This window comes from Ranitomeya variabilis, chromosome 1 (assembly GCF_051348905.1).
Source record: "Ranitomeya variabilis isolate aRanVar5 chromosome 1, aRanVar5.hap1, whole genome shotgun sequence".
Lineage (NCBI taxonomy): Eukaryota > Metazoa > Chordata > Amphibia > Anura > Dendrobatidae > Ranitomeya > Ranitomeya variabilis.
The window spans coordinates 563,588,495-563,614,651 of record NC_135232.1 but is presented as its reverse complement, the minus strand read 5'-3'; the positions used below and the strand labels follow the sequence as shown (position 1 = coordinate 563,614,651).

The window sequence follows — 26,157 nt, the reverse complement described above, 5'->3', positions numbered from 1 at the left end:
AAAAGCAGCTGCGGGAGGAAGGTCCGGGACAATCGACCCAGGCTGCCCTGCTTAAAAGGTACATACAAGAGAGTGTCGTCGGCCCACCCTCAGGAATGCACAAAAAAACCCTCTTCATCCCTTAGGGACAGGAAAGCACTGGGGATTGAGGGAAGGGGAGGGCTATTTAAACCTCTCGTTTCCTGTCCCTAATTAGGATGGGGCGGCAACTTCCTGTGTGCTGTCATGGAGAGGGATTAGAGAAAAAAAAAAGTTCAGGTACCAGAACAGTACCTAGACCCGAACCCCATTTACTTGAATGGGGGCCCGAACATCCAGTGTTTGCCACAAGCACTGCCTCTGATTGAGGGTAAAATCGTGCCAAGATGCGACCGTTCAGGATGAGAACCACCGGGGAATGAGATGCTGCTGCCCCTTACCAGCCTGAGTATACAGCCTCCAGCTGTCTGTTTTAGCTTAACTGGTTGTCAAAAATGGGGGGGGGCCCAACTTTTTTATTATTATTAGTATTATTATTATTATTATTATTATTATTATCATCATCATCATCGGCAGCAAGCGTAGGCCAATGGGAGTAGCAGTCCCATCATCCGTCAGCAACTGGAGGCAAGGTAAACTTTTTACCTCCGCGTGCTCACACTGTTGTCATTTGAGAGCGTGGGAAATGCGGCTGTCTGACTGGCAGTAATGATTTTACCGCTGATCAGAGGTAATACATGCTGCGCTGTCATGCACAAAACAATGCGAGAAACACCCGGTGTTCAGAGTGCCGAACCCAACATTAGCACGGACTTTGTAGTGAAGTCAGTGGTTGAGGGGGCAGTGACCGAAACACGGTTACGGTTTGGGTCCCCCATCTCTACTTGCAACAAGTATATTTTATGGAAAACACATTAACATCTACCATTTGCACTTTTATAATCTCAGCCTCCTATCATAATCTACACTGCATGAATACCTTTGCTTTCCAGACATTTCTGTAGATGTCTCTCTGCAGTCTCCAGCAGCTGCTTGCACGTTTTCCAGAGATGTGCTTGTGTGCATGCCAAATCAAAAGCAGCCATTGCTGCTGGATTCATCTCTTCCACCACATGTCTCCACCGATCAGTCTTCTCCAAGCGTGCACTTCTCAACCAGAAATCATCTTGTAAGGCTGGGGTCAGGCAATCCGTAGGAGTGACCAGCTTATCCATCACATCAGAAATAGAATACACTACCATACCTGGGAGGGTTAAAAAAAAAAACAAAACAAAAAAAAACAGCATGATCAAAAGATGAAAAAAAAAAACCCAATAAGAACTGATTTTAGTGTGTGGAAGAGGTTGTCATAGCACAAAAAACACTACAATGCTTAAAAGAAAAGCTGCAGTGATCATCTGATAACACAGGCCCAAGCTTTTTTATCAGCAGCTAGAGAGGTTGGGAATGTGACTCGTGTCCGCTAATGGCACAGGTATAAGTCTCTGCTTTACTGCTTGCAGACATGCAGAATCATAGAGTAGGAGCTAGGTTTCAGGAGACAACATAGAAATATACCAAATCCAGATTAAAAAAATAAAATCACATTTTTTGGACCGTAGGATGCACCTCAAGCTTAGAAATCTGAGAATAGGAAAAACATTTCCTTCTAGCTAAAACTTCACTGTCAGTGTAAGGAACTGTCATGTAAACTCTCTGCAGCGCGCACACAGCCCTGCTACATAAACACACACCCCTGCTACATACACACACACACACACACACACAGCCCTGCTACATACACACAGCCCTGCTACATACACAGCTCTGCTACATACACAGCCCCGCTACATACACAGGCACAGCCCCGCTACATACACACACAGCACTGCTACATACATACAGCCTCGCTACATACACACACTGCCTCGCTACATACACACTGCCCCGCTACATACACACTGCCCCGCTACATACACACTGCCCCGCTACATACACACACAGCCCTGTTACATACACACACAGCCCCTCTACATACACACACAGCCCCTCTACATACACACACACAGCACCGCTACACTCTTGCTACACACACACAGCCCTGCGACATACACACACACACAGCTCTGCTACATACACACATCCCTGCTACATACCCAAAGCCTTGCTACATACACACAGCCCCGCTACACGCACACAGCCCCACTACATACACACTCACCTACAAAAACATCCCTGCTACACGCACACACCTACACTTACAGCCCCGCTACACGCACATACACACACAGCCCCGCTACACGCACATACACACACAGCCCCGCTACACACACATACACACACAGCCCCGCTACACACACACACACACACACACAGCCCCGCTACACGCACATACACACAGCCCCGCTACACGCACATACACACACAGCCCCGCTACACGCACATACACACACAGCCCCGCTACACGCACATACACACACAGCCCCGCTACACGCACATACACACACAGCCCCGCTACACGCACATACACACACAGCCCTGCTACACGCACATACACACACAGCCCTGCTACATACATACTGTGAGGCAGTGACCCCTGTTACAGCTAGGGGGCGCTGTTTGCACTCTCCAGAATGCGCACGGAGGCATAGTGAGGCCATGAGGGCGTACTGCAGACACAGGTGTAGCTGTAATTAGAATAGTGAAGCAGTGAATGATTAAGAGCCCTGTAGTAGAGGGGGAGGTGTGTCAGTGTCGGTCTTGGAAGCAGACAGAGCAGTTGCCTGCAGAGCTCTTTGTGTGGAGCAACACAGGGGCAAAAGGAACCAAAGAAACTGACACCCTGCATCTCGGGCTATCTTCTGTTTAAAAGGCTGCAACCTGGGGGATAGCGTGTGGTGCACGGTGTGAGTAAAGAGACTTGGTACTGGCGTGCGGTCGCCCAGGGAAACTGGACAGAGGGAAGTCCAGCCTGTTTATTGACTGCAAACTAAAGCCGTGTATTGTGTATTTCTAATGGACTGTATGAAGAAGCCGTGTACTATGTATTTCGATTGGTCTGGATGAAGAAGCCGTGTATGGTGTATTTCTAATAGACTGTATGAAGTAACACATTAAAGGAAAGTTTTGTTTGAACTAGCTTGGGTCACTACCATTTCACTGCGTACGGTGCTACCGCTGCATCACAATACACACACTGCCCTGCTACATACAGCTCTAGCGAAAATGAAGAGACCACTGCAACATTTTCAGTTTGTGTAATTTTTCTCTTTATAGGTATATTTTTGAGTAAAATGTAAATTGTTCTTATATTCTATAAACTACTGACATGATGTCTCCGAAGTTCCAAGCACTAAATTTTGCATTTATTTTCTGAAAATGAGAAATGGTCAAAATAACAAAAAAATGCATTGGTTGCAGACCTCAAAAATACTAATGTTTTAACTCCGGACCAGTTCAGAAACAGGGATTTTTGGGTACTCACCGTAAAATCCTTTTCTCCGAGCCACTCATTGGGGGACACAGACCATGGGTTGTATGCTGCTTTCCACTAGGAGGCTGACACTAAGTTAACACAAAAAAAGTTAGCTCCTCCTCTGCAGTATACACCCTCATGCTGGCTCCCAGAGAACCAGTCTGGTGCAAAAGCAGTAGGAACAAATAGTAACGACATAGAAGAGTACAACATGTCAACTTAAAAGAACAGGCAAAAGCCACATAAGCCATTAGGGTAACAGGGTGGGTGCGGTGTCCCCCAGTGAGTGGCTCAGAGAAAAGGATTTTACGGTGAGTACACAAAAATCCCTGTTTCTCCTTCGCCTCATTGGGGGACATAGACCATGGGAAGTCCCAAAGCAGTCCCTGGGTGGGAACACAACACAAAGAATTAGGCTTCATGCAACAACTGCCTAGATGTGCGCCACCGCTGCCTGCAGAATTCTTCTACCCAGACTCACATCCACTGAAGTATGAGAATGAATATTATAGTGCTTTGCGAAGGTATGTAAACTGGATCAAATCGCAGCTTTACAGACCTGCTCTGCCGTCGCCTGATGCCGAATGGCCCAAGAAGCCCCCACCACTCGAGTGGAGTGTGCTCTGATCCCCGATAAGATGGGCTGACTTCTGACTCGGTATGACTCCTGAATGGTTGAACGAATCCACCTGGCTATCATGGCCTTAGAAGCGGCAAGACCCTTCCTGTGAGCTTCCGGGAGAACAAACAGGGCATCTGTTCTTCTGAAGGATGCCGTCCTTGAGATGTACCTTCGCAGAGCTCTGACTAGGACCAGAGTGTGGAGAGCTTTCAATTCTGTGAATAGGAGCCAGACAAAAGGAAGGAATTACAATGTCATCGTTAAGATGGAAGGAGGAAACGACCTTTGGCATAAAGGACGGCGACGGCATGAGGACAACCTTGTCCTGATGGAAGTTAAGGAAAGGCATCCGGCAGGATAAGGAGGCCAATTCCGAGCCCAGTCTGATCGATGTGATCGCCACAAGGAAGGCAACCTTCTAGGACAGAAAGACCAATGAAATGTCCTGAAGCGATTCAAAGGGCGGTTCCTGAAGGGCACTTAGCACCAAGTTGAGGTCCCAAAGCTCTAAAGGCATGAGATAGGGAGGCGCGACGTGACACTCCCTGAAGAAAAGTCTTAACCTGGAGTCTTGATGTGATGCGTCTCTGAAATAAGACCGATAGAGCGGAGATTTGGCCCTTGAGAGAGCCGAGTGCCAACGCAGAGTCCAAACCGACCTGTAGAAACTCTAAAATGGTGGGAACTGAGAAGACGAGAGAAGACCACGATCCTTGCACCAAGCAAAAAATGTCTTCCAAGTACGATGGTAAATGCGTACAGATGAGGGTTTACAGGCACTAACCATGGTGGAAACGACCGGTTGAGAAAAATCTGCCTGGGTTAAGAGCCAGGATTCAACGGCCATGCTGTTAAACACAGGGCCCCTGAGTTCTGGTGGTAGATAGGGCCCTGGGAGAGCAGATCTGGCCGATCCGGCAGTCTCCAGGGTATGTCGGCGACGAGGCGTACCAACTCTGCGAACCACGCATGGCGAAGCCAAATGGGGAGCAACCAGGATCACTGGTACTCCTTCCGCCAGGATTTTTTTACTCTGGGGAGTAACGGTAGAGGAGGGAAAATGTACGGAAGGCAGAATTGGCGCCATGAAAGAACCAGAGCGTGAACACCGATGGCTCTTGGATCTCGCTATAAACTGGGGAACCTTGGCATTCATTGTGGACACCATGAGGTCCACATCTGGGAACCCCCAGCGAAGACAGATCTGGGAGAACACTTCCAGATGGAGCTCCCACTCCCCCGAAGTGAGACCCTGACGGCTGAGAAGTCCGCTGTGCAGTTTTCCACTCCTGGAGTGTGTACCGCAGAGATCACCGAGTGGTTGTTCTCTGCCCATTGAAGGATGTGAGTTACCTCGGACATGGCCATCCTGCTGCAGGTACCCCCCTGATGATTGATGTATGCCACAGCTGTGGCATTGTCTGATTGGATAAGGATGGGGTGACCCGCTAGAAGATGATGGAAGTGCTGCAGTGTCAGTTGAATAGCACGGATCTCCAGAATGTTGTTCGGTAGCTTGAATTCCTAAATTGACCAGCGGCCCTGAGCAGTGTGATGGCGGAAGACTGCTCACCAGCCCAAAAGACTGGCATCGGTAGTCACCACTAGCCATTGAACGGGTAGAAAGGACTTCACCCGGTTGAGGGAAGAGTTCAATGTCCACCACCTGAGTGTCTGTTTGACTTGCAGGGCTAAGCGGCACCTTCGGTCGAGGGAGAAATGGTTTCTGTCCCAAGCTGCCAGAAGGTCATGTTGAAGGGGACGAAGGTGCAGTTGCGAAAAGGGGACCACTTCCATTGCGGCCACCATCTTTCCTAGTACCCTCATTGCAAACCGGATGGAGTGAGGAGGTAGACTGATGAAGCGCTCGGGCTCCTTGTTGAAGGGATAAGACACTGTCTGGAGGGAGAATTACCAACCCCCGAGACTAGTCCAGGGACAGTCCTAGAAAGGAGATCTGCTTGGCTGGGACCAGAGAGGATTTGCTTAAGTTTATCAGCCAGCCAAGGAGAGAAAAGGTATCGCAAGTAATGTGAACGGACTCCACGCAGTCGTGGAAGGACGGACCTTTGATCAACAGGTCATCCAGATAGGGCAGAACGATCACGCCCCGAGAGTGCAGGATGGACATGATGGCCGCCATGACCTTTGTGAACACTCTGGGGGCAGTAGCAAGGCCGAAGGGCAGGGCCGTGTATTGGAAGTGCTGTTCGCGAATGGTGAAGTTCAGGAATCTCTGGTGAGGGGGAAAAATTGGAATGTGCAAGTAAACATCTCGGATGTCGATTGAGGCCAAGAATTCCTCTTCTTCCAGGGAAGTGATAACTGAACGCAGAGATTCCATGCGGAAATGACAGACCTTGACAAACTTGTTTAGAAGTTTGATGTCTAGTATGGGTCTCACCTTTCCGTCCTTCTTTGGGACGACGAAAAGGTTTGAATAGAAACCCTGAAACCTTTCGCTTTGTGGGATGGGGACAATGACGCCATCATGACGCAATGCATCTATGGCCTGGGAGAACGTGTTTGCCCTTGCCTCTGAAGAGGGAGGACGAGAGGGAAAGAAATGTGAAGGGGGGTGCGTAGCAAAGTCAATTTTGTATCCGGACAACACCAGATCTCTGACCCACTCGGAGACGATGGAAAGCCAGACCTGATGAAAGAGAAGTAGGCGGCCGCCTACCCTGCCAATGTCAACCGGATAGCGCTGATAGCATGAGGGAAATCTCTGAGACCTAGGTCCTTTAGGCCTCAACTGTTTGGGTCGGACTTCCAATGCTGCTCAGGCCTGTACAAGACCTGGGATACTCCATCTCTTCGTGGAGAACATCCTGAACCGGACAAAGTAGTGGTAGTGGCCCAGCTTGAAGTGGAGTGAAAGGAATGGAAACGTATTTGTTGCTGTCTCCGAAAGGGACTCCTAAGTCTCTGTTGGGGAAGGAATTTACTCTTTCCTCCAGTAGTATCAGAAATGATCTGATCCAGCTTTTCTCCGAATAAGCGATCGGTTTGATAAGGAAGGGAGGTTAGAGACTTTTTTGATGCAGAGTCTGCCTTCCACTCAGCCATAATGACCTTCTGATTGCGATGGCATTGGCTGCTGACGGAGCCGCACAACCGGCCGCTTCCAAGGATGCGTGTACCAGGCAATCACCTGCCCAGGAAATTTGGTTGGCAAGGTGTGCCGCCTCTGGAGGAAGGTTACTGTTCCGAAGAGAATTAGCTAACGTCTCTGACCAGAAAACGATAGCCTTGGGGGGGCGTGGCGATGTAACGGAGCTGAACAGACGCGCCAGGCTGGAGCTCCCATAATCCTGCAGAATCCTGCGTTATATACTTACCCCAGAGGGATTCGGTGAGCACCGCTGGAATCCTCTGGGTGCCTGGGGGTCCCCGGCTTCTGAGAAGGCGCGAGGTGCGGCTTCGGTCGGGCGAGATCCCCGAGACACGCGGACGGAGGACAGAGAAGACAGGAGGCGGCGGCCATTTTCCCTGCAGCGCGCGGTGGAGTCGGAAGGCGCGAAGTGTGCCCTGGGGCTCAGGAGGGAGCTGGCTGAAACTTGCCACAACTAACGGAGGTACTGGGGGGAATTGTGCGGTGTGAGTCCTGGAAGACGGACCCCGTACTCCCCCTCGTTGCTGCCGCACTATATTATATAGAGCCGACTGGCTCCGGTGCCGCCCACAACATTAAAACCTCTCCCCTGCACGGCTACCCAGACAGGAGTTATAACTCCGCCGTGATCTCCGGACAGCCGACCCTATAACTTGCGCTCTGGGAGACAGACCCTACAACTAATATAAGAAACTGAGCCTTATTTGTGGTGGGGGCTGCTCCTGGGACTCTCCCCTCCTTCGTATCCATAGTGGTGAGCTCTGCACTATACTGCTGCTTCGGCGAGGTTGCACAGGGAGGACCCTGCCGGCTGTGCATTGTGACTTGGTGGCTTGTTAACTAAGTCATATTCTGCTGCAGTGATATTTTAATCCTTAACACTCATTATGAGCCGCTCTAAAAACTCGGGCACAGCTGATAAACTTAAAAAGTTTGCACGACTGGATCCACCTGATAGTATACGTTCAAAAAAAACTTCTCCTTCGCCTGTGAGCAAACTTGAAAACCAATCAAAAAACTATGCCTCTGATGGTGAGGAGGATGGAGATCAGGAGGACTTGACACTGAAACAGGCATCCGAGCAATTGATGCAAGCTATATCACTGACCAGGACATCACTATCGGGGAAGATAGAGGAGGTGCACTCTGAAGTGGGGCGCCTCAGACAGGACATGCAGACCATGGGAGGACGTATTACAGAGGTTGAATCACGTGTGTCTCGCTTGGAAGATAATTATGGGCCTATGGAGACTAAATTGACAAAGGTAGCTGGCTCTATAAATGCATGGAAACAGAAGGCGGACGATCTTGAAAACAGACTACGACGGAATAATATTCGCATCATTGGTCTGCCGGAGCGGTCGGAGGGTCAACACCCCGAAACATTCCTGGAGGATTGGCTTAAGGATACTTTGAGAGATGGATTCTCCGCCACCTTTTCTGTGGAAAGAGCCCATAGAGTGCCGACAAAGCCTCCCATTCCCGGCGCTCCACCGAGATCCTTTCTGGCACGTCTTCTTAATTGCAAGGACAGAGACACTGTCCTTCGCTTGGCTAGACAAAAAAGTCCTATCAAGTATAACAATGCCACTATCTCTGTGTTTCCAGATTTCTCCATGGAATTGCAAAAACAACGATCTCAATTTATGGAGATTAAAAAACGGCTCAGAGAGAAAAACATCTTATATTCAATGCTCTACCCTGCCAGGCTCAGAGTGGTATACCAAGGCTCTTCTTCCTTTTTTGCAACTCCAGCTGAGGCTGAGGAGTGGATGCGGTCGTGTGTGGGGACGGGCGGGGGAGGAGAGAAATCCTGAGAGGACCGCTGTCTTCATCTATCTAGAATTTGGAACTTTCTCGCCTGATTTTCCTTGACGGTGAGGGGAGCTCCTTTGCCAGCGTCCTGGGAAACAACTTAACCGAACTCTGCGTTCAGAGATGGTATCCCCTTTTTTGAACTGGGTTATGTGGAGCATGATTTTTTGCTCCCTTATGAAGCACTTCTTGCTTATCAATGTTTTGATTTTGTTTATTGTTAGCTACTTAGAAATTACTGCCATGTTTTTCTCCACTACAGGTGTAGCAGAAGTTCGACGTGACACTATACATTCTAGACTGATGAGATATGGCGTCTGATATAACATGCATGACGTGGAATGTAAGGGGCCTTGGGTCGCCTCGTAAGAGAGTCAAAGTATTTTCTCAGATACGACGTTATCACCCTCATATAGTAGCTTTGGTCGAAACACATCTGACTAGGGACTCAGCCCGTTATGTGCAAAAGCCTTGGGTACAATGGTCTGTGCATGCATTCCACACTAGTTACTCTAGAGGAGTATCTCTGTTAATTCATAAGGATATCAGATGGGAGGTCAGAGAGGTTCGGAGAGATCCGGAAGGTCGTTTTGTGTTTGTGTACGCGACTGTGAATTCAGAGGACTATGTTATAATATGTATATATAACCCTCCCCCTGCTAAGATGTCGGTTGTCAAGAAGGCGGTTGACTTTGCCTTAAATTATCCAGATGCGCATGTTCTGTGTATGGGAGATTTCAATATGCTAATGGATGAATGTATGGATAGACTTCGGCTTGATGGGAAGATCACAGATGTAAATCCTTCACCATCTCGATTGTCAATATTCATGGAAGGTACTGGTTGGTTAGATCTCTGGAGAACATGCCACGCCGACGTAAGGGAGTTTACTTGTCACTCATCTGTCAGACGCACTTTATCTCGTATATATTTGGCTCTAGTAGCCTGGCGGTACGGGTGGGAGAGGTGTGTCATGGGAATAGAGGTGTCTCAGACCATAGTCCAGTGATTCTTAAACTTAAGCTGAGTCGGGTGAGGAACATTATAAATTGGAAAGTGAATCCATTCTGGCTGAAGTTAATAGGCCCGGAAGACCGGACTGTTGACCAACTGGACTGTTTCATTACATCCCACCCTATGCCGCAAAATATTACTATTCTTTGGGATGCCCTCAAAGCATATCTGAGGGGTTGTTTGTCCTCTACCATCTCATATATTAAGCGCTTGACCTCAAAGGAAGATGATGACATGGATAGGCGTTTGAGAGACTCGGAGGCGGCCTATATAGCTAATCAGACAAGTGAGAACAGGACGGAGTGGTTACACTTACATAGACTTCATGGTCAATATACGGACACTAAATCCAAGCGTAAATTATTTTTTACTAAGCAGACTTACTTTGAACTGGGAAACCAGTCCAGTAAACTCCTAGCATATATGGTACGTCAGCACAATACATCCAACACCATACTTAAAATCCGGAAGTCAGACGACTCTGTAGTGACCTCGACAGATGACATACTCCAATGCTTTTGTGATTATTATAAAAAATTATATAGTTCCAAAGGAGATTCTGATACTTTGGAATGCCTAGGTTATCTATCAGACTTAGTATTCCCTACGTTGAATGCTGCACAGCAAGCCTTTTTAGACGCAGACTTTACTCTTGACGAGGTACACAGCGCCATAACAGATATGGCTTCTGGCAAGGCGCCGGGCCCGGATGGCTTCCCTATAGAAGTATATAGAAAATATAGAGATGCTCTGGTTCCAATTCTTTTGAAAGTGTTTCAGGGGATTTGGGAGGGTGGTTCCTTGCCGGATTCTTATTATGAAGCAAATATAGTCTTAAAAAAGGAAGGGAAGGACCCCCTAGACTGTGGATCTTATCGCCCTATTTCACTAGTTAATGTGGACTATAAGATTTTCACTAAAATTCTAGCTACTAGGTTAAATACGGTAATATTAGATATAATACATCCGGACCAGACTGGTTTTATGCCGGGCAAGAGTACCTCTATTAACATCAGGAGGGTTCAGTCAATAGCTCAATATAGTACGTTGGTACCTGAGAATAAATGGGCCATGGCCTCGCTGGACGCGGCTAAGGCATTTGATTCTCTTGAATGGCCCTTCCTATCTGCATGTTTACAACGATTTCAATTTGGTCCTAAATTCCAAAAATGGATTGCAGCATTATATTTGAAACCAAGAGCTCGGATAATTATTAATAATTCTATTTCTGAATCATTCCCCTTGGGGAGAGGGACTCGCCAGGGATGTCCTCTATCTCCGGCCTTGTTTGCCCTAGCGATAGAGACGTTGGTGATTCGTATGAGGTCCTCCCCACTTATTAGGGGTATTACGATAGCAGACCGCACGGATACTATTGGTCTATATGCGGATGATATGGTGGTGTTTCTTGATGAGGTGGAGGAGACCTTGCCACATGTGATTAACACTATAGAGGGATTCGGTAGGCGTTCAGGATTATATATTAATTGGGACAAATCCGCCTTGATGCCTCTTTTTCAAGGCTCGGTAACACACCTCAATACTTTATCCCCATTACCGGTTGTTACTAGCTTTAAATACCTAGGAATAATTATACCAAGATGTAGTAGACTTGACCTACAGTTTAATGTCTTCCCGTTGCTGGAGCTTGTTAAACATAAATTTGCAATATGGAGTAAACAGCCTTTATCTGTCTCGGGCCGCTTAAATTTGATAAAAATGATACTTCTCCCGAAGCTTAATTATTCCCTCCAACATAGTGCAGTACCGGTCCCCAAATCCTTTTTTGCCAACTTGAACTCATTAACTACATCTTTTATTTGGGGAAGAGCTAGACCCAAACTTAAATTATCCACCTTGCATAGATCTAAACAGATGGGAGGGGCGGCGTTGCCAGATTTCTTCTTATACTACTTAGCTGGACAACTTAGAGCTCTGGGAAAATGGATGCCGGGGGGAGATTTACCGAACTCAGAACACCATCTGGCTCAGGCTGCCAAGATCAACTGCCCGTTGGGTTTCTTGGAGGTGAACAAACCCTCTGTCTCTAGATTACTGCCATTGCTTCGGCTGGCAAGATTGATTTGGCGACAAGTGAAAAGGGTAATTCATTTTGATGGTATTGTAGCTGAACTGCCATTATGGGATAATGAATATTTCCCGAGCTTGCTGAATCACCCCTCCGCTCAATTCTGGACACTGCATGGTGTTTCGTCGCTTAATGATCTTTATGAACAGGGAACCCTAATGTCCTTTGAACAAATGCAGCATAAATATGATATACCGAGACCTCAGTTTTTCCGATATCTTCAACTCAGATCAGCGATTCAGTCACAGTTTCGTAGCGTGGAAATGGCACAAGTAATGTCCTCTTTCCCACTGATAGGGATCTTCAAGTCACAGGGACCCCGGGGTCTTATCTCCGTATTGTATACTTATATGTTGTCCGTGGGTGCTGATGCTGCCTTACTGCCGATAAGGGAAAAGTGGAGGGTCCTGATACCCGATCTGCAGGGTGAGGACTGGGAGATAGCCCTTGAGTCCCCAACCAGGGTGTCACCCTCGGCTAACAATAAAATGATACAGTTATATATTTTGCATCAATCATATCTAACCCCTCTGCGACTATTTAAAATTGGGTGGTCCCGGTCTTCAGAATGTATTAGATGTCATATGGAGGAGGCGGATTTCATACACATGATATGGGAATGTCCAGTTATTATGACTTATTGGAAAGAGGTGACCTCGTTGTTGACTTCCCTTGTACAAATTCCTGTTCCCCTGACCCCATCAGTGTGTTTGTTTGGGATACTGGAGGAGGAGATGTGGGGCCACCATGTTCAAATTTTTTTGAGAGAGACGCTTTTCTGGCAAGAAAATTGATTGCCTTGCATTGGATGGGCACTTCACATCCGTCTCTTAGGGCCTGGATTGGTAAATCTAATCGTGCCATATGAACGCACTTGATACCAAAATAGAGGCTGTTTGGATAAATTTAATAAAATCTGGGACTTGTGGAACTCGTCATACCTCACTGTGTCATCACGTAGTTGAGAGCCTAGATTCTGTATAGTAAAGACTTGAGAAACAGAGTGTTTCACGCTGAACGTTAAAACTGCTATGCTAAGGTGATGGAGACCGTTTTGTTTTGTTTAGGCAGTAAGATAGTTTGAGTTTTAGGATTTTCAGTATATGTGACATACTATTATATTTCAAATTTGCATGACTCGATCGGTGTATAAAGTATTATGTTGATGAATCTATCTTTATGATGTACCTGCACTGACATGGAAATATGTAAATTGTGTATGTTCATGTGAATTTAGTGTTTTAATAAACGAATTTAAAAAAAAGAAAACGATAGCCTTAGCTACCCATGCTGCGACAAAGGACGGATAGAGGGCCGAGCCTGAAGCCTCAAAAGCAGAGTGGGCCAAGCCTTCTATCTGACGGTCTGTGGGCTTTTCTGATGGATGAGCCATCCGGCATGGACAGGAGAGTTTTGGATGCTAGGCGGGATACTTGGGGGGGGGTCTACCTCTGGAGATTAAGCCCAATCTTTTTACAGATTCACTGAAAAAGGATATTTGGCTTCAAGATGCCTTTGTCCTGTGAAGAGTTTAACCTAGCATTCTTTATTATTATTATTTTATTTATGTAGCACCATTAATTCCATGGTGCTGTACATGAGAAAAGGGGTTACGTACAGGGTTATAGATATCGTTTACAGTAAACAAATTTACAATGACAGACCGGTACAGAGGGAAGAGGACCCTGTTCTTGCGGACTTACATTCTACGGGATAATGGGGAATAGACAGAAGGTCGGGGGTGCGGCAGCTCTGGTGGTGGTGAGACGGCAGGCAGCTCTGGTGGTGGTGAGGCGGCAGCTCTGGTGGCGATGCGGCAACTCGGGTGGTTGGTGGCGCGGCAAATCGGGTGGTTGGTGATGCGGCAGAATGGTTATGGCAGGCTGTAGGCTTTCCTTAAGAGATGGGTTTTCAGGTTGCATCTGAAGGATCCGAGGGTGGTGGATAATCGGACGAGTTGAAGCGTGGAATTCCAGAGGGTGGGGGATATTCGGGAGAAATCTTGGAGGCGGTTGTATGAGGAACGAATAAGTGTGGAGGAGAGTAGAAGATCTTGGGATGATCGAAGATTATGTGAGGGAAGATAGTGGGAGATTAGTTCACAGATATACAGAGGGGACAGGTTGTGGATGGCTTTGTAGATCAGTGTTAGTAGTTTGAACTGGATTTGTTGGGAGCCAGTGTAGGGATTTTCAGAAGGGAGAAACAGGGGAGTAGCGAGGAGAGAGGTGGAATAGCCAGGCAGCAGAGTTGAAGACAGATTGGAGCGGTGCAAGAGAGTTAGCGGGGAGGCCACAGAGGAGGGTGTTGCAGTAACCGAGGCAGGAGATCATGAGGGCATGCACAAGAGTTTTAGTAGATTGTGGGCTGAGGAAGGGACCGATTCTGGCAATATTTTTGATTTGGAGGCGACAGGAGGTGGCAAGAGTTTGGACGTGCAGTTTGAAGGACAGGGCAGAGTCGAGAGTTACCCCGAAGCAGTGGATTTCAGGTGCGGGAGACAGCATGATGCTGTTTACCGTAATAGATAGATCAGGTAGGGGGGATACCCAAGATGGGGGAAAGATGATGAGCTCGATTTTGTCTACATTGAGTTTTAGGAAGCGAGAGTTGAAGAAGGAGGATATGGCTGATAGACACTCTGGGATTCTGGTCAGCAGAGGTGTGACATCTGGGCCAGAGAGGTAGATCTGAGTGTTGTCCACATACAGGTGGTACTGGAAGCCATGGGACTTTATGAGTTGTCCTAGGCCAAGGGTATAGATGGAAAAAAGTAGGGGCCCTAGGACAGAGCCTTGAGGGACTCCAATAGAGAGAGGGCGGAATAAGGAGGTAGTTTGGGAGTGGGAAACGCTAAATGTGCAGTCGGAAAGGCATGAGGCAATCCAGGACAGGGCAAGGCCTTTGATGCCAAGGGAAGAAAGAATCTGTAGCAGTAGGCAGTGGTCAACTGTGTCGAAAGCAGAGGACAGATCGAGAAGGAGGAGGATGGAGAGTCTGTTAACTTTGGCTGTGAGTAAGTCATTAGTAATTTTGGTCAGAGCAGTTTCGGTGGAGTGGTGGGGGCGGAAGCCAGATAGGAGGTTGTCAAGGAGAGAGTCGGGAGGAAAGTGGAGCATGGACATCCTGCTCAAGGAGTTTAACTATTAACTATGGTACTAAATTTCAGATGAATAGCAAATACCTTATGAGAGCGTTTAGTTCTCTTAAAGGACAAGGTTTGATCTGGAGCGGACCACGTGTTGGGCTACGTTCAAAATTAGACTCATCAGAGAAGATTACCTTACTCCAGTCCTCTATTGTCCAATCCTTATGGTCTTTGCAAACTTCAGCCTGGCTCTCCTTTGCTTTTCATTGGTCCTGCCTCTAGGAGCCTGTTACGAACTGTTCTTGCCATGCACTTCACCCCAGCTGCCATTTGCCATTCCTTTTGTAGGTCACTTGATGTCATCCTGAGATTGATGAGTGACATTTGAATAAGAGGACGGTCATCCAGGTCAGTGGAGAGTCTTTTCGCCCTACGCCAGTCTTTAACTTTTTTGTCCCCAATGTCTGCTGCTTGACCTTGTTGTAATGGACTGTAGTCTTAGAAATTATAAGGATGGAGGCAACATGATGCTCAGTGTCCCTATGCTAGTAAAACCAGAATTGAGCCCTTTTCCTCACTCAAGACTTTTTATTTCAACTCCTTTGGCATTGTTAAAAGTTATTTTTTTCATTCCTATTACTTTTGGGATATTACTAGCACTTGTTTTGCCATCCAACTTATTGGAAGAGTATTGTGAACACCACAGCAGTGGGTTTTTTTTATACTTTCCTTCATTAAATAAGATTTGGTTCAGGTGATCACCTAATCAGAAGCACATTAAGTAGAATGAGGTGTACTCTGGTTGGAATTAAACTGACACTGGAATGGAATGACTGTCAGACATGTAGAGAAGCGGATTTGTATAAAACTGTGCAGTGGTCTCTTAAATTTTTGCCAGATCTGTAAATACACACAGCCCTGCTACATACACAAAACACACACTGTGTATGCACTAACATTCTGAAGGTCCTTCCAGGCATGCAAGCCTCTGTGCAGCTTTAGTGATGTGCAAATCTTGGGTAACCTCCTCTCCTGCTTGCACCAATCATATATATCACTGTGGAGCAGGACAAGAGGACTGTGCCGCTGTATAGTTTTCCCAGTGACCAAATAGGACGCCGTGTCAGTATTTTCCTCCATCATTGGAAACTGCCTTCAGAGTATAAGACGCCCACATTCTTTCACAATTTTTTTTTCTTGCTAAAAAAAGGGGTCTCACTACCAAAGTGCCAAACCGGAAACATCTCATCATGGGTAAAACCAGTGAGCTGTCTAAAGACATTTGCAACCTTATAGTTGCAAAACATATGGATGGCATTAGTTACAGAAGAATTTCTACACTACTGATGGTTCCAGTGAGCACTGTTGGGGCCATCATCCGGAAGTGGAAAGAACATAATTTCACCACACAACCTCCATGAGCTGTATGCACGCTCACCTTGCAAGACTCCATTGCTGAGCAAACAGCATGTTTAAGTGCATTTAAAGACCGTTCAACAATATTTATACAAGCCTGTGAAAGTCATAGTTACTCACCGATAACGGTGTTTCTCAGAGCCCATGACAGCACACCAGAGAGAGGGGATCCGCCCTTCAGGGACAGGAAACCTACAGGATAAAAGGGCGGTACCTCTCCCCTGCATCAGTTTTGTTTACAGAGCATCGGAGGTCCTCCAGGTTAGTCACAACAACAAAACATATACAATTTTATCATATTGCTTAACAAGTAAACACCGTGTCTATATGAAAAGGCACTTCACACAAAATAATGTGCTCACCGCACACGTGATGAGGGGGGGAATAAGTAGGTGCTGTCATGGGCTCGGAGAAACACCGTTATCGGTGAGTAACTATGACTTTCTCAGTCGCCCATGACAGCACACCAGAGAGAATTGCAGAGATATATTGGTTAGGGAGGGACCACAGCCTGCAGAACCCTTCTTCCGAAGGTTAGGTCAGATGAAGAGGCTAGGTCTAAGCGATAGTGTCTGAAAAAGGTTGAGGGTGATGACCAGGTGGCCGCCTTACAGTTTTGATCTAATGGTACCTCTGACCTTTCGGCCCAGGAGGTCGCCATAGCCCTTGTAGAGTGGGCCTTCAGTCCCTGTGGAATGGCGTTCCCGATGGATGAATAGGCCAAGACTATCGCGTCTGTTACCCATCGTGCTATAGTGCTCTTAGAAGCTTTGAGTCCTTTCCTAGGCCCCTGGAAGCAGATAAAAAGAGACCCTTCCTTCCTACACTGTTGGGTGGATTTAATATATTGAATTAGACACCTTCTCACATCTAGTGTGTGAAATTTTTCTTCTTTCCTATTTTTAGGGTCTGAACAGAAGGAAGGAAGGATTATTTCCTGGGACCTGTGAAATATGGATGCTACTTTGGGTAGATAGGCAGGGTCTGTCTTTAGTACAACCTTATCATCCAGGATTTGTGTAAAGGGAGGGTTTGCGGACAGGGCTTGGAGATCACTTATTCTACGGGCCAATGTCAGGGCTATTAGGGGGGCAGTTTTAAGTGATAGAATCCTAAGAGGTATTGACTCTACAGGCTCAAACGGGGGTTCTGTCAGGGCTGACAAGACTAAGTTCAAGTCCCAAGTTGGTAATTTTTGTACTGTTACAGGTTTAGACCTTGCGGCTGCTCTGATAAATCGTATCACCCAAGGGTTTGCTGCTATGTTTTCACAGTACAGTGCTCCTAGGGCTGATATCTGTACTTTTAAGGTACTTATTGAAAGGCCCAAGTCTAACCCCTTTTGTAGAAATTCTAATATTTCAGTCACTGGAACCCCGTCTTGCAACCTGACCCCGGAGGAGGATAAAAAATTTTTGCCAAGTTTTACCATATATTTTTGTGGTCACAGGTTTTCTACTTTTCATTAGTGTAGAGACTAGTTTGTTAGAAAACGCTCTATCCTTCAATAGTGACCTCTCAAATTCCACGCTGTTAAGTGGAGATTCTCTGACTGGGGGTGGAAAAGCGGTCCCTGAGACAGAAGGTCCGGAAGATCCGGAAGGACCCAGGCATCGGTGATCGATAGCATCCTCAGCCAGGAGAACCAGGCCCTTTTGGGCCAGAAGGGGGCTATTAGGATAAGTCTGGATTTGTCCTGCCTGATTTTCCGCAGAACTGCTGGAATGAGGATGATGGGAGGAAATGCGTACGCAAGAGTTTGTGTCCAGGGAATCGTAAATGCATCTACTGCCTGAGGATTCCTTCTGGGATCTAAGGAGCAAAAGGTTTTCACCTTCCTGTTGTGCATGTTTGCAAAGAGGTCTATTACAGGGATGCCCCATAAGTCTGTGATTTTGTTTAATATCCCCTGATTCAAGGACCATTCTCCTTGTTTTAGTTGGGTACAACTTAGGAAGTCGGCTTCCTGGTTCTCTACTCCTTTTATATGTAGGGCTGATAGGGATAGAAAATTGTTCTGTACTAGGCGGAAAATTTCGGAGGTAGTTTCCATTAATGTTTGAGACCCGGTCCCCCCCTGGTGGTTCAAGTAAGCTACAACTACTTTGTTGTCCGAAAAAATTCGGACATGATGCCCTTGTAATTCTCTTAGGAAAAAAAAGTAGTAAATGATTCACCGCTCTCAGCTCTTTTTGGTTTGAGGAAGTCCCAAGTTCCCGACTCGTCCATACCCCCTGAGCGACTTTGTTGTTCAGATGAGCCCCCCACCCTGTGGGACTTGCATCTGTTGTTACTATCTGAGGGCCCTCTATCACCCATGGAATCCCTTTTGATAGGTTGGTGGGATTTAACCACCAGGTTAGGGAATGAATAACGGGTGAACTTAGAGTCATGCGACCCTCTAACCGACCCCTTAGTAAACTCTGGTTTTTTAAAATGTCCCACTGGAGGGGTCTCGTGTGGAGCTGCGCCCACTGAACTGCTGGAAGGCAAGCAGAGAGGGACCCCAGTAACGACATCGACTTCCTCAGAGACATGGATGGTTTTGAACAAGCTTCTGACACTAGATGTAATATCTTTTGTCTTTTCTGAATTGGGAGGCGACATTCTTGGGAACTTGAGTCTAGAGTGAGACCCAAAAATTCCTGGACCCTGGTTGGTTCCAGTTTTGACTTTTGAAGGTTCACCAGCCAGCCTAGTTTTTTCAAAATGTCTATCACTCTTTGGCATTGCTGACTGCAGAGTTGGGCCGAGCTGCTTACAATCAAAAAGTCGTCCAAATATGGAACGATTAAGATGTCCTCTTCTCTTAGATGTGCCATCATCTCTGCTACCAATTTGGTGAAGATGCGAGGCGCAATTGATATGCCAAAGGGAAGGGCTCTGTATTGGTATTCCCTTATCTGCCCCTTTATGACCACTGCCAGTCTGAGGAATTTTTGAGAATCCTTGTGGATGGGGACGTGATAATACGCGTCGCTGAGATCTAGAACTACCATAAAACAGTTCGGAAACAGGTTTTTTATTGTCGACTTTATTGATTCCATTTTGAATCGTTTGTTCTTTACGTAAGTGTTTAATTTCCGTAAGTTTATTATGGTCCGGAAAGACCCGTCTGGTTTGGGAACCAGGAATAATGGGGAGTAGAAACCCTTCTTTCTCTCCAGAGGGGGAACTTCCAGGATGACATTTTTGTCCAATAATTTTAGGATTTCGAGTTCTAGAGCTTCTTGTTGTTGGGTAGAAGACCTCAGTGGAGTTACTACATAGTGTCGGGGGGGTAGGGAAAAAAATTCTATTTGAAGCCCTGCGTTTATCAGATTTAGTATCCAGGGGCTGGTAGTAATTTTTTCCCAGGCCGGGAGGAATTGAGACAACCTCCCTCCCACCCTGGGGGAGACGTCACTTAGGGGGGGGGTTTCTTATCGCGTAGGGAACTACCGAAGAGGAACCCTCTTTCTCTTCTTTTCCCATCGTCCCAGCGGTTTTGTTCTCTTGGCGGTCTTCTCCTAAAAAATTTTCTACTCCGAAAGGGCCACTTATTGAACGTTGGAGTCAGGTTGGGGAACCCCTTCTTTTTATCACCTGCTTTTTGCAGGATATCGTCTAGAGTCTCTCCAAAGAGAAACTTGCCCTCACACGGGATAGAACACAGTTTGTGTTTAGTTTGTAAATCTCCTGGCCAGCTTTTTAGCCACAGGGTTCTGCGTGCTGCATTCGAGAGGGCTGCAGATTTAGACGTTAACTTGATTGAGTCGGCAGACGAATCAGCTAGAAATGCCGCGGCACCTCTAATCATAGGAATAGAGTCTAACACCTTATTTCTGGGTACCCCATCCCTCAGCTGTTTCTCTAAGTTGTCAATCCAGATCATAAGGGAGCGTGACGTGCAAGCCGCTGCTATGGCCGGCCTCAAGCATCCTCCGGCCGACTCCCAGTCACCTTTAAGAAAGGTGTCGGCTCTCTTGTCAAGAGGGTCTTTTAGGGTTCCCATATCTTCAAATGGTAACGCGTATCTTTTTGAGGCTTTAGCTACCGCCACGTCGAGTTTGGGAGCCTTATCCCATGAAGTGGAAGATTCCTCTTCAAAGGGATATTTTCTTTTAATAGAGGGAACTAGTGTTGAGCATTCCGATACTGCAAGTATCGGGTATCGGCCGATACTTGCTGTATCGGAATTCCGATACAGAGATCCGATATTTTTGTGGTATCGGGTATCGGTATCGAAACATTAATGTAAAAATGTGTAAAAGAAAGAATTAAAATAAAAAATATTGCTATACTCACCTCTCCGACGCAGCCTGCACCTTACCGAGGGAAGCGGCAGCGTTCTTTGTTTAAAATTCGCGCTTTTCTTTCCTTTACTGAAGTCCCGGCTTGTGATTGGTCGCGTGCCGACCATGTGGCCGGGACGCAACCAATCACAGCAAGCCGTGACGTAATTTCAGGTCCTTCAGGATTTTAAAATTACGTTCCGGCGTTGTGATTGGTTGCGTCGCAGTCACATGGGCAACACAACCAATCACAGCAAGCCGTGACGTAATTTCAGGTCCTTAAGGATTTTAAAATTACGTTCTGGCTTGTGATTGGTTGCGTCGCAGTCACATGGGAGACGCAACCAATCACAAGCCGTGACGTCACGGGAGGCTGGACACGCGCGCATTTTAAAATGGGCGCGTGTCCAGCCTCCCGTGACGTCCCGGCTTGTGATTGGTTGCGTCGCGATCAACCAATCACAAGCCGGGAGGCTGGACACGCGCGCATTTTAAAATGAGCGCGTGTCCAGCCTCCCGTGACGTCCCGGCTTGTGATTGGTTGCCTCGCGGTCAACCAATCACAAGCCGGGAGGCTGGACACGCGCGCATTTTAAAAATTTTAACATGCGCGCGTGTCCAGCCTCCCGGCTTGTGATTGGTTGACCGCGACGCAACCAATCACAAGCCGGGACGTCACGGGAGGCCGTGTTTGGGGGCAGACAGCTGGAAGGACAGGACCCGGTATTATCAGCGGGGTAGAGCTGCCCCCACCGGTATACACATGAAGTAATCCGGTTCCGGGGCAGCGCCATCTTGGTACACCTTGGTTACAGCGCTGCCCCTGAACCGGAAGTCGTCCTATCACCTCCGATGCGGCGCCATCTTGGAAACGCTAGCGTCCTGAGTGCGGCCGAATGCCGGGAGCCCCAACACCTATCCGGAGTGGCGGCTGCGCTTCCCCCCGCTCACGCTGAGGACCCGTCGGTCGTAGCCGTGGCGGCTTCGGACACCGCACCAGCCGTGGCCTCCCCGCTGCCAGAACTCGGACTGGCCGGCTCCGGATTTCCAGGCTCTCACGGTTCTTCTCAGGTACCGTCCAGAAGGTTCCCCGTCAGGGACAGGAAACCAAACTGATGCAGGGGAGAGGTACCGCCCTTTTATCCTGTAGGTTTCCTGTCCCTGAAGGGCGGATCCCCTCTCTCTGGTGTGCGGTCATGGGCGACTGAGAAATACTGGGAGAATATAGTCTGGTTAGACAAAAAATGAACTCTTGATGATGTAATTATACACACCATGTTTGGAGGTCAAAAGGCACTGCATATCATTCCAAAAACAACATACCAACAGTGAAGTGTGGAGGTGGGAACATCATGGTGTGGAACTGGTTTTTAGCATATGCCACTGGCAAAATTCATATAATTGGAGGAATGATGAATGGACAAATGTACCAAGAAATTATTGATGATAATCTACTGTCATCTACCAGGATGATTAAGATGAAACAAGGGTAGACAATTCAGCAAAACAATGATCCCAAACACACAGCCAAGGAAATGCTCAATTGGTTTCAGAGATAGAAAATAAAGCTGCTAGAATGGGCCAGCCAATCACTGGGCCTGAATCCTATAGCAAATGTATGGAAGAAACTAAAGCTCAGAGCTCATAGAAGGAGCCCACAGGACCTTCAGCATGTGAAAAGTGTTTGTGTGGAAGAATGGGACAATCACACAATTGGCATATATTTTATGAGGGCATATATATATATATATATATATATATATATATATATATATATATATATATATATATATATATACACTCACTGGCCACTTTATTAGGTACACCTGTCCAACTTCTTGTTAACACTTAATTTCTAATCAGCCAATCACATGGCGGCAACTCAGTGCATTTAGGCATGTAGACATGGTCAAGACAATCTCCTGCAGTTCAAACCGAGCATCAGTATGGGGAAGAAAGGTGATTTGAGTGCCTTTGAACGTGGCATGGTTGTTGGTGCCAGAAGGGCTGGTCTGAGTATTTCAGAAACTGCTGATCTACTGGGATTTTCACGCACAACCATCTCTAGGGTTTACAGAGAATGGTCCGAAAAAGAAAAAAAATCCAGTGAGCGGCAGTTCTGTGGGCGGAAATGCCTTGTTGATGCCAGAGGTCAGAGGAGAATGGGCAGACTGGTTCGAGCTGATAGAAAGGCAACAGTGACTCAAATCGCCACCCGTTACAACCAAGGTAGGCCTAAGAGCATCTCTGAATGCACAGTGCGTCGAACTTTGAGGCAGATGGGCTACAGCAGCAGAAGACCACACCGGGTACCACTCCTTTCAGCTAAGAACAGGAAACTGAGGCTACAATTTGTACAAGCTCATCGAAATTGGACAGTAGAAGATTGGAAAAACGTTGCTTGGTCTGATGAGTCTCGATTTCTGCTGCGACATTCGGATGGTAGGGTCAGAATTTGGCGTAAACAACATGAAAGCATGGATCCATCCTGCCTTGTATGGAGCATCTTTGGGATGTGCAGCCGACAAATCTGCGGCAACTGTGTGATGCCATCATGTCAATATGGACCAAAATCTCTGAGGAATGCTTCCAGCACCTTGTTGAATCTATGCCACGAAGAATTGAGGCAGTTCTGAAGGCAAAAGGGGGTCCAACCCGTTACTAGCATGGTGTACCTAATAAAGTGGCCGGTGAGTGTGTATGTATGTATGTATGTATGTATGTATGTATGTATGTATGTATGTATGTATGTATGTGTATATGTATATATATATATATATATATATATATATATATATATATATATATATATATATATATATATATATATATATATATATATATATATATATATATATATATATATATATACACACACACTTTATTGTATATGAACCATTCATTGTTGGTACACTGAGCATATACCTGCTGTACAGCGGTGTGGGCAGTATATGCAATATATGTGATGGACATGCACTCAGCGTACAAACAGCTGATTTTTACATACGGTCTATAGAACTCCTATGATAACAACAGTGTAGACCAGAGGTGTCAAACTGCATTCCTCAAGGGCCGCCAACAGGTCATGTTTTCAGGATTTCCTTGTATTGCACAGGTGATAATTTAATCACCTGCACAGAATGATTCCAGCACCTTGTGGAATGCTAAGGAAATCCTGAAAACATGACCTGTTGGCGGCCCTCGAGGAATGCAGTTTGACACCTCTGGTGTACACAACGTCAATATGTGTACACTCTATACGTGGACCATAAAAGGTTTAGACTTGATCTACAAGAATGCATGTGCCAAAAATCGTCACTCCATATCATCGACAAGTATAGCTTAAGATAGTGCACAAATAGATGACCAGCATTAAATGCCCTCAATACTTCACCCTAACCAGTCCGTCCACTACTGTCGCTCCATGGTCCTAAAAGCAGCGGTGCAGCCAGGAAACAAAGATTGGGGGACCCACGCGTTCCGACACGCAAGGTGTCTTTTTCAAGGTGAGTGTGCCTGATGTGGGTACTCCTGACTATTTAAGAGTATCTTCATTATATTACCAATTTTAGCTGTGGAAAGCGGTCTTGGCCGGCGTCGCTAGCATGTCTGAAGATGACCCGGAATTGAAATCCTAGGGTCATATAGTACACTTCACCTGCGCGTATTTCGCGTCTCTCATCCCTTCAAACTCATATGCGCTTGCGCAGCACATCCTTGGACTTTTGCTTACATGCGCTTGCGCGTTGTATAAAGTTGTTAGCGATACGTCATAAAAGCAGATTGCGCTTGCGCATTATGTTTCAAAGACAAATATCCATTTTGTAAGTATGAGGCAGCGCTAGGTAGCCCGGGCAGTGATTTAAATGTATTGGCACATATTCAAATAGAGGTACATATGTTTGACATATTAAATGGTGGTGATTGTTGGAACTCTCAGATTTCGTATAAATACCCCAGAGCTAATTAGCTCTATACTGCCAGTCTTACATTGATGTGTTCCCATAGGCTATTTTGCGAGCATATCCATCATGGAGGAACACCCTTACTGTTTGAAAAACCAGGGTGCTATATTCGGACAAGACCCATTTCGCTTAGATACGTCAAACAAACAATTTGCGCCTGTGCATTCCATATTTAAAAAATAGATACATTTTTTTGTATATATAAGGCGGCTCTAGATAACCAGGGCGAAGATTTAAATGTCTTGTCGCACATTCAAATAAAGGTACATATATTTGGCACATTCAGTGATATATTTTATGAGGGTGCGCAGCACTCCGCATGCCTCTATTCGTTGTGATCTGCCACCGCAGAACCCTAACTCATACCCTTCACACCAAGATCTATTTGATCTCACCCCACCTCCACTTTCACACTAGCGTCGGTACGGGGCCGTCGCGCTGCGTCGGCCCGACGTATTGATGCATACTGTGCAAGCGCCGCACAACGGGGGCAGCGGATGCTCTTTTTCCACGCATCCGCTGCCCCATTGTGAGGTGCGGGGAGGTGGGGGCGGAGTTCCGGCCGCGCATGCGCGGTCGGAAATGGCGGACCGTCGGCACAAAAAAACGTTACATGTAACGTTTTTTGCTGCCGGCGGTCCGCCACAACACGACGCAACCGTCGCACAACGGTTGCGACGTGTGTCAATACGTTGCAATGTGTCGCTAATGTTAGTCTATGGGGAAAAAACGCATCCTGCAGACGACTTTGCAGGATGCATTTTTTTCGCCAAAACGACGCATTGCAACGTATGCAAAAAAATGCTAGTGTGAAAGTAGCCTTACTTGGTTATTGCCCATGTCAGAGGAGACACACAGGGAACGACAGGGGATATGAGGCCATCAGCATGTACCCCTAGCCTTTAACTCCTGACCCCTGGTTCTCCAATCTATTACAACAAACGGGAGGGCTCTAACCTTTACTTTTTTGCACTGGCATTACAGGGCACTTTGATACTATATATATATATATATATATATATATATATATATATATATATATATATATATATATATATATATATATATATATATGTGTGTATGTTAAGTTTTTATGGAATTGGTTTGTTGATTTTGGTTTTGCACCAGGTTATTCTTTCTATATATTGATATTATCTATTGGTGCTCTCCTACTGTTACTAGAAGAGTTCTTGTTGGCACCACTACTGGCAGCGGCTTATCTTTTCTGAAAACAAAAAGGATAGAGCATCGAATTCCAGCTAGCTGACAGGTCTGTCCACCGAAACCGGTCATTGAATGGTTGGGGGGCTCAGACACTTGGGTTAG

At 46.6% G+C, this 26,157-nt stretch overlaps 1 protein-coding gene across 2 annotated transcripts in view; it reads right to left on the bottom strand.

The window, feature by feature from the left end:
* Positions 1 to 26,157, bottom strand: part of ZFYVE26 (zinc finger FYVE-type containing 26) — a 373,042-nt gene that overhangs the window by 115,937 nt on the left and 230,948 nt on the right. For both annotated transcript variants that reach the window (XM_077256962.1, XM_077256969.1), the window contains one exon: positions 959 to 1,222. In XM_077256962.1, the coding sequence (XP_077113077.1) occupies positions 959 to 1,222 (264 nt within the window). The remainder of the gene's footprint in view (positions 1 to 958; positions 1,223 to 26,157) is intronic.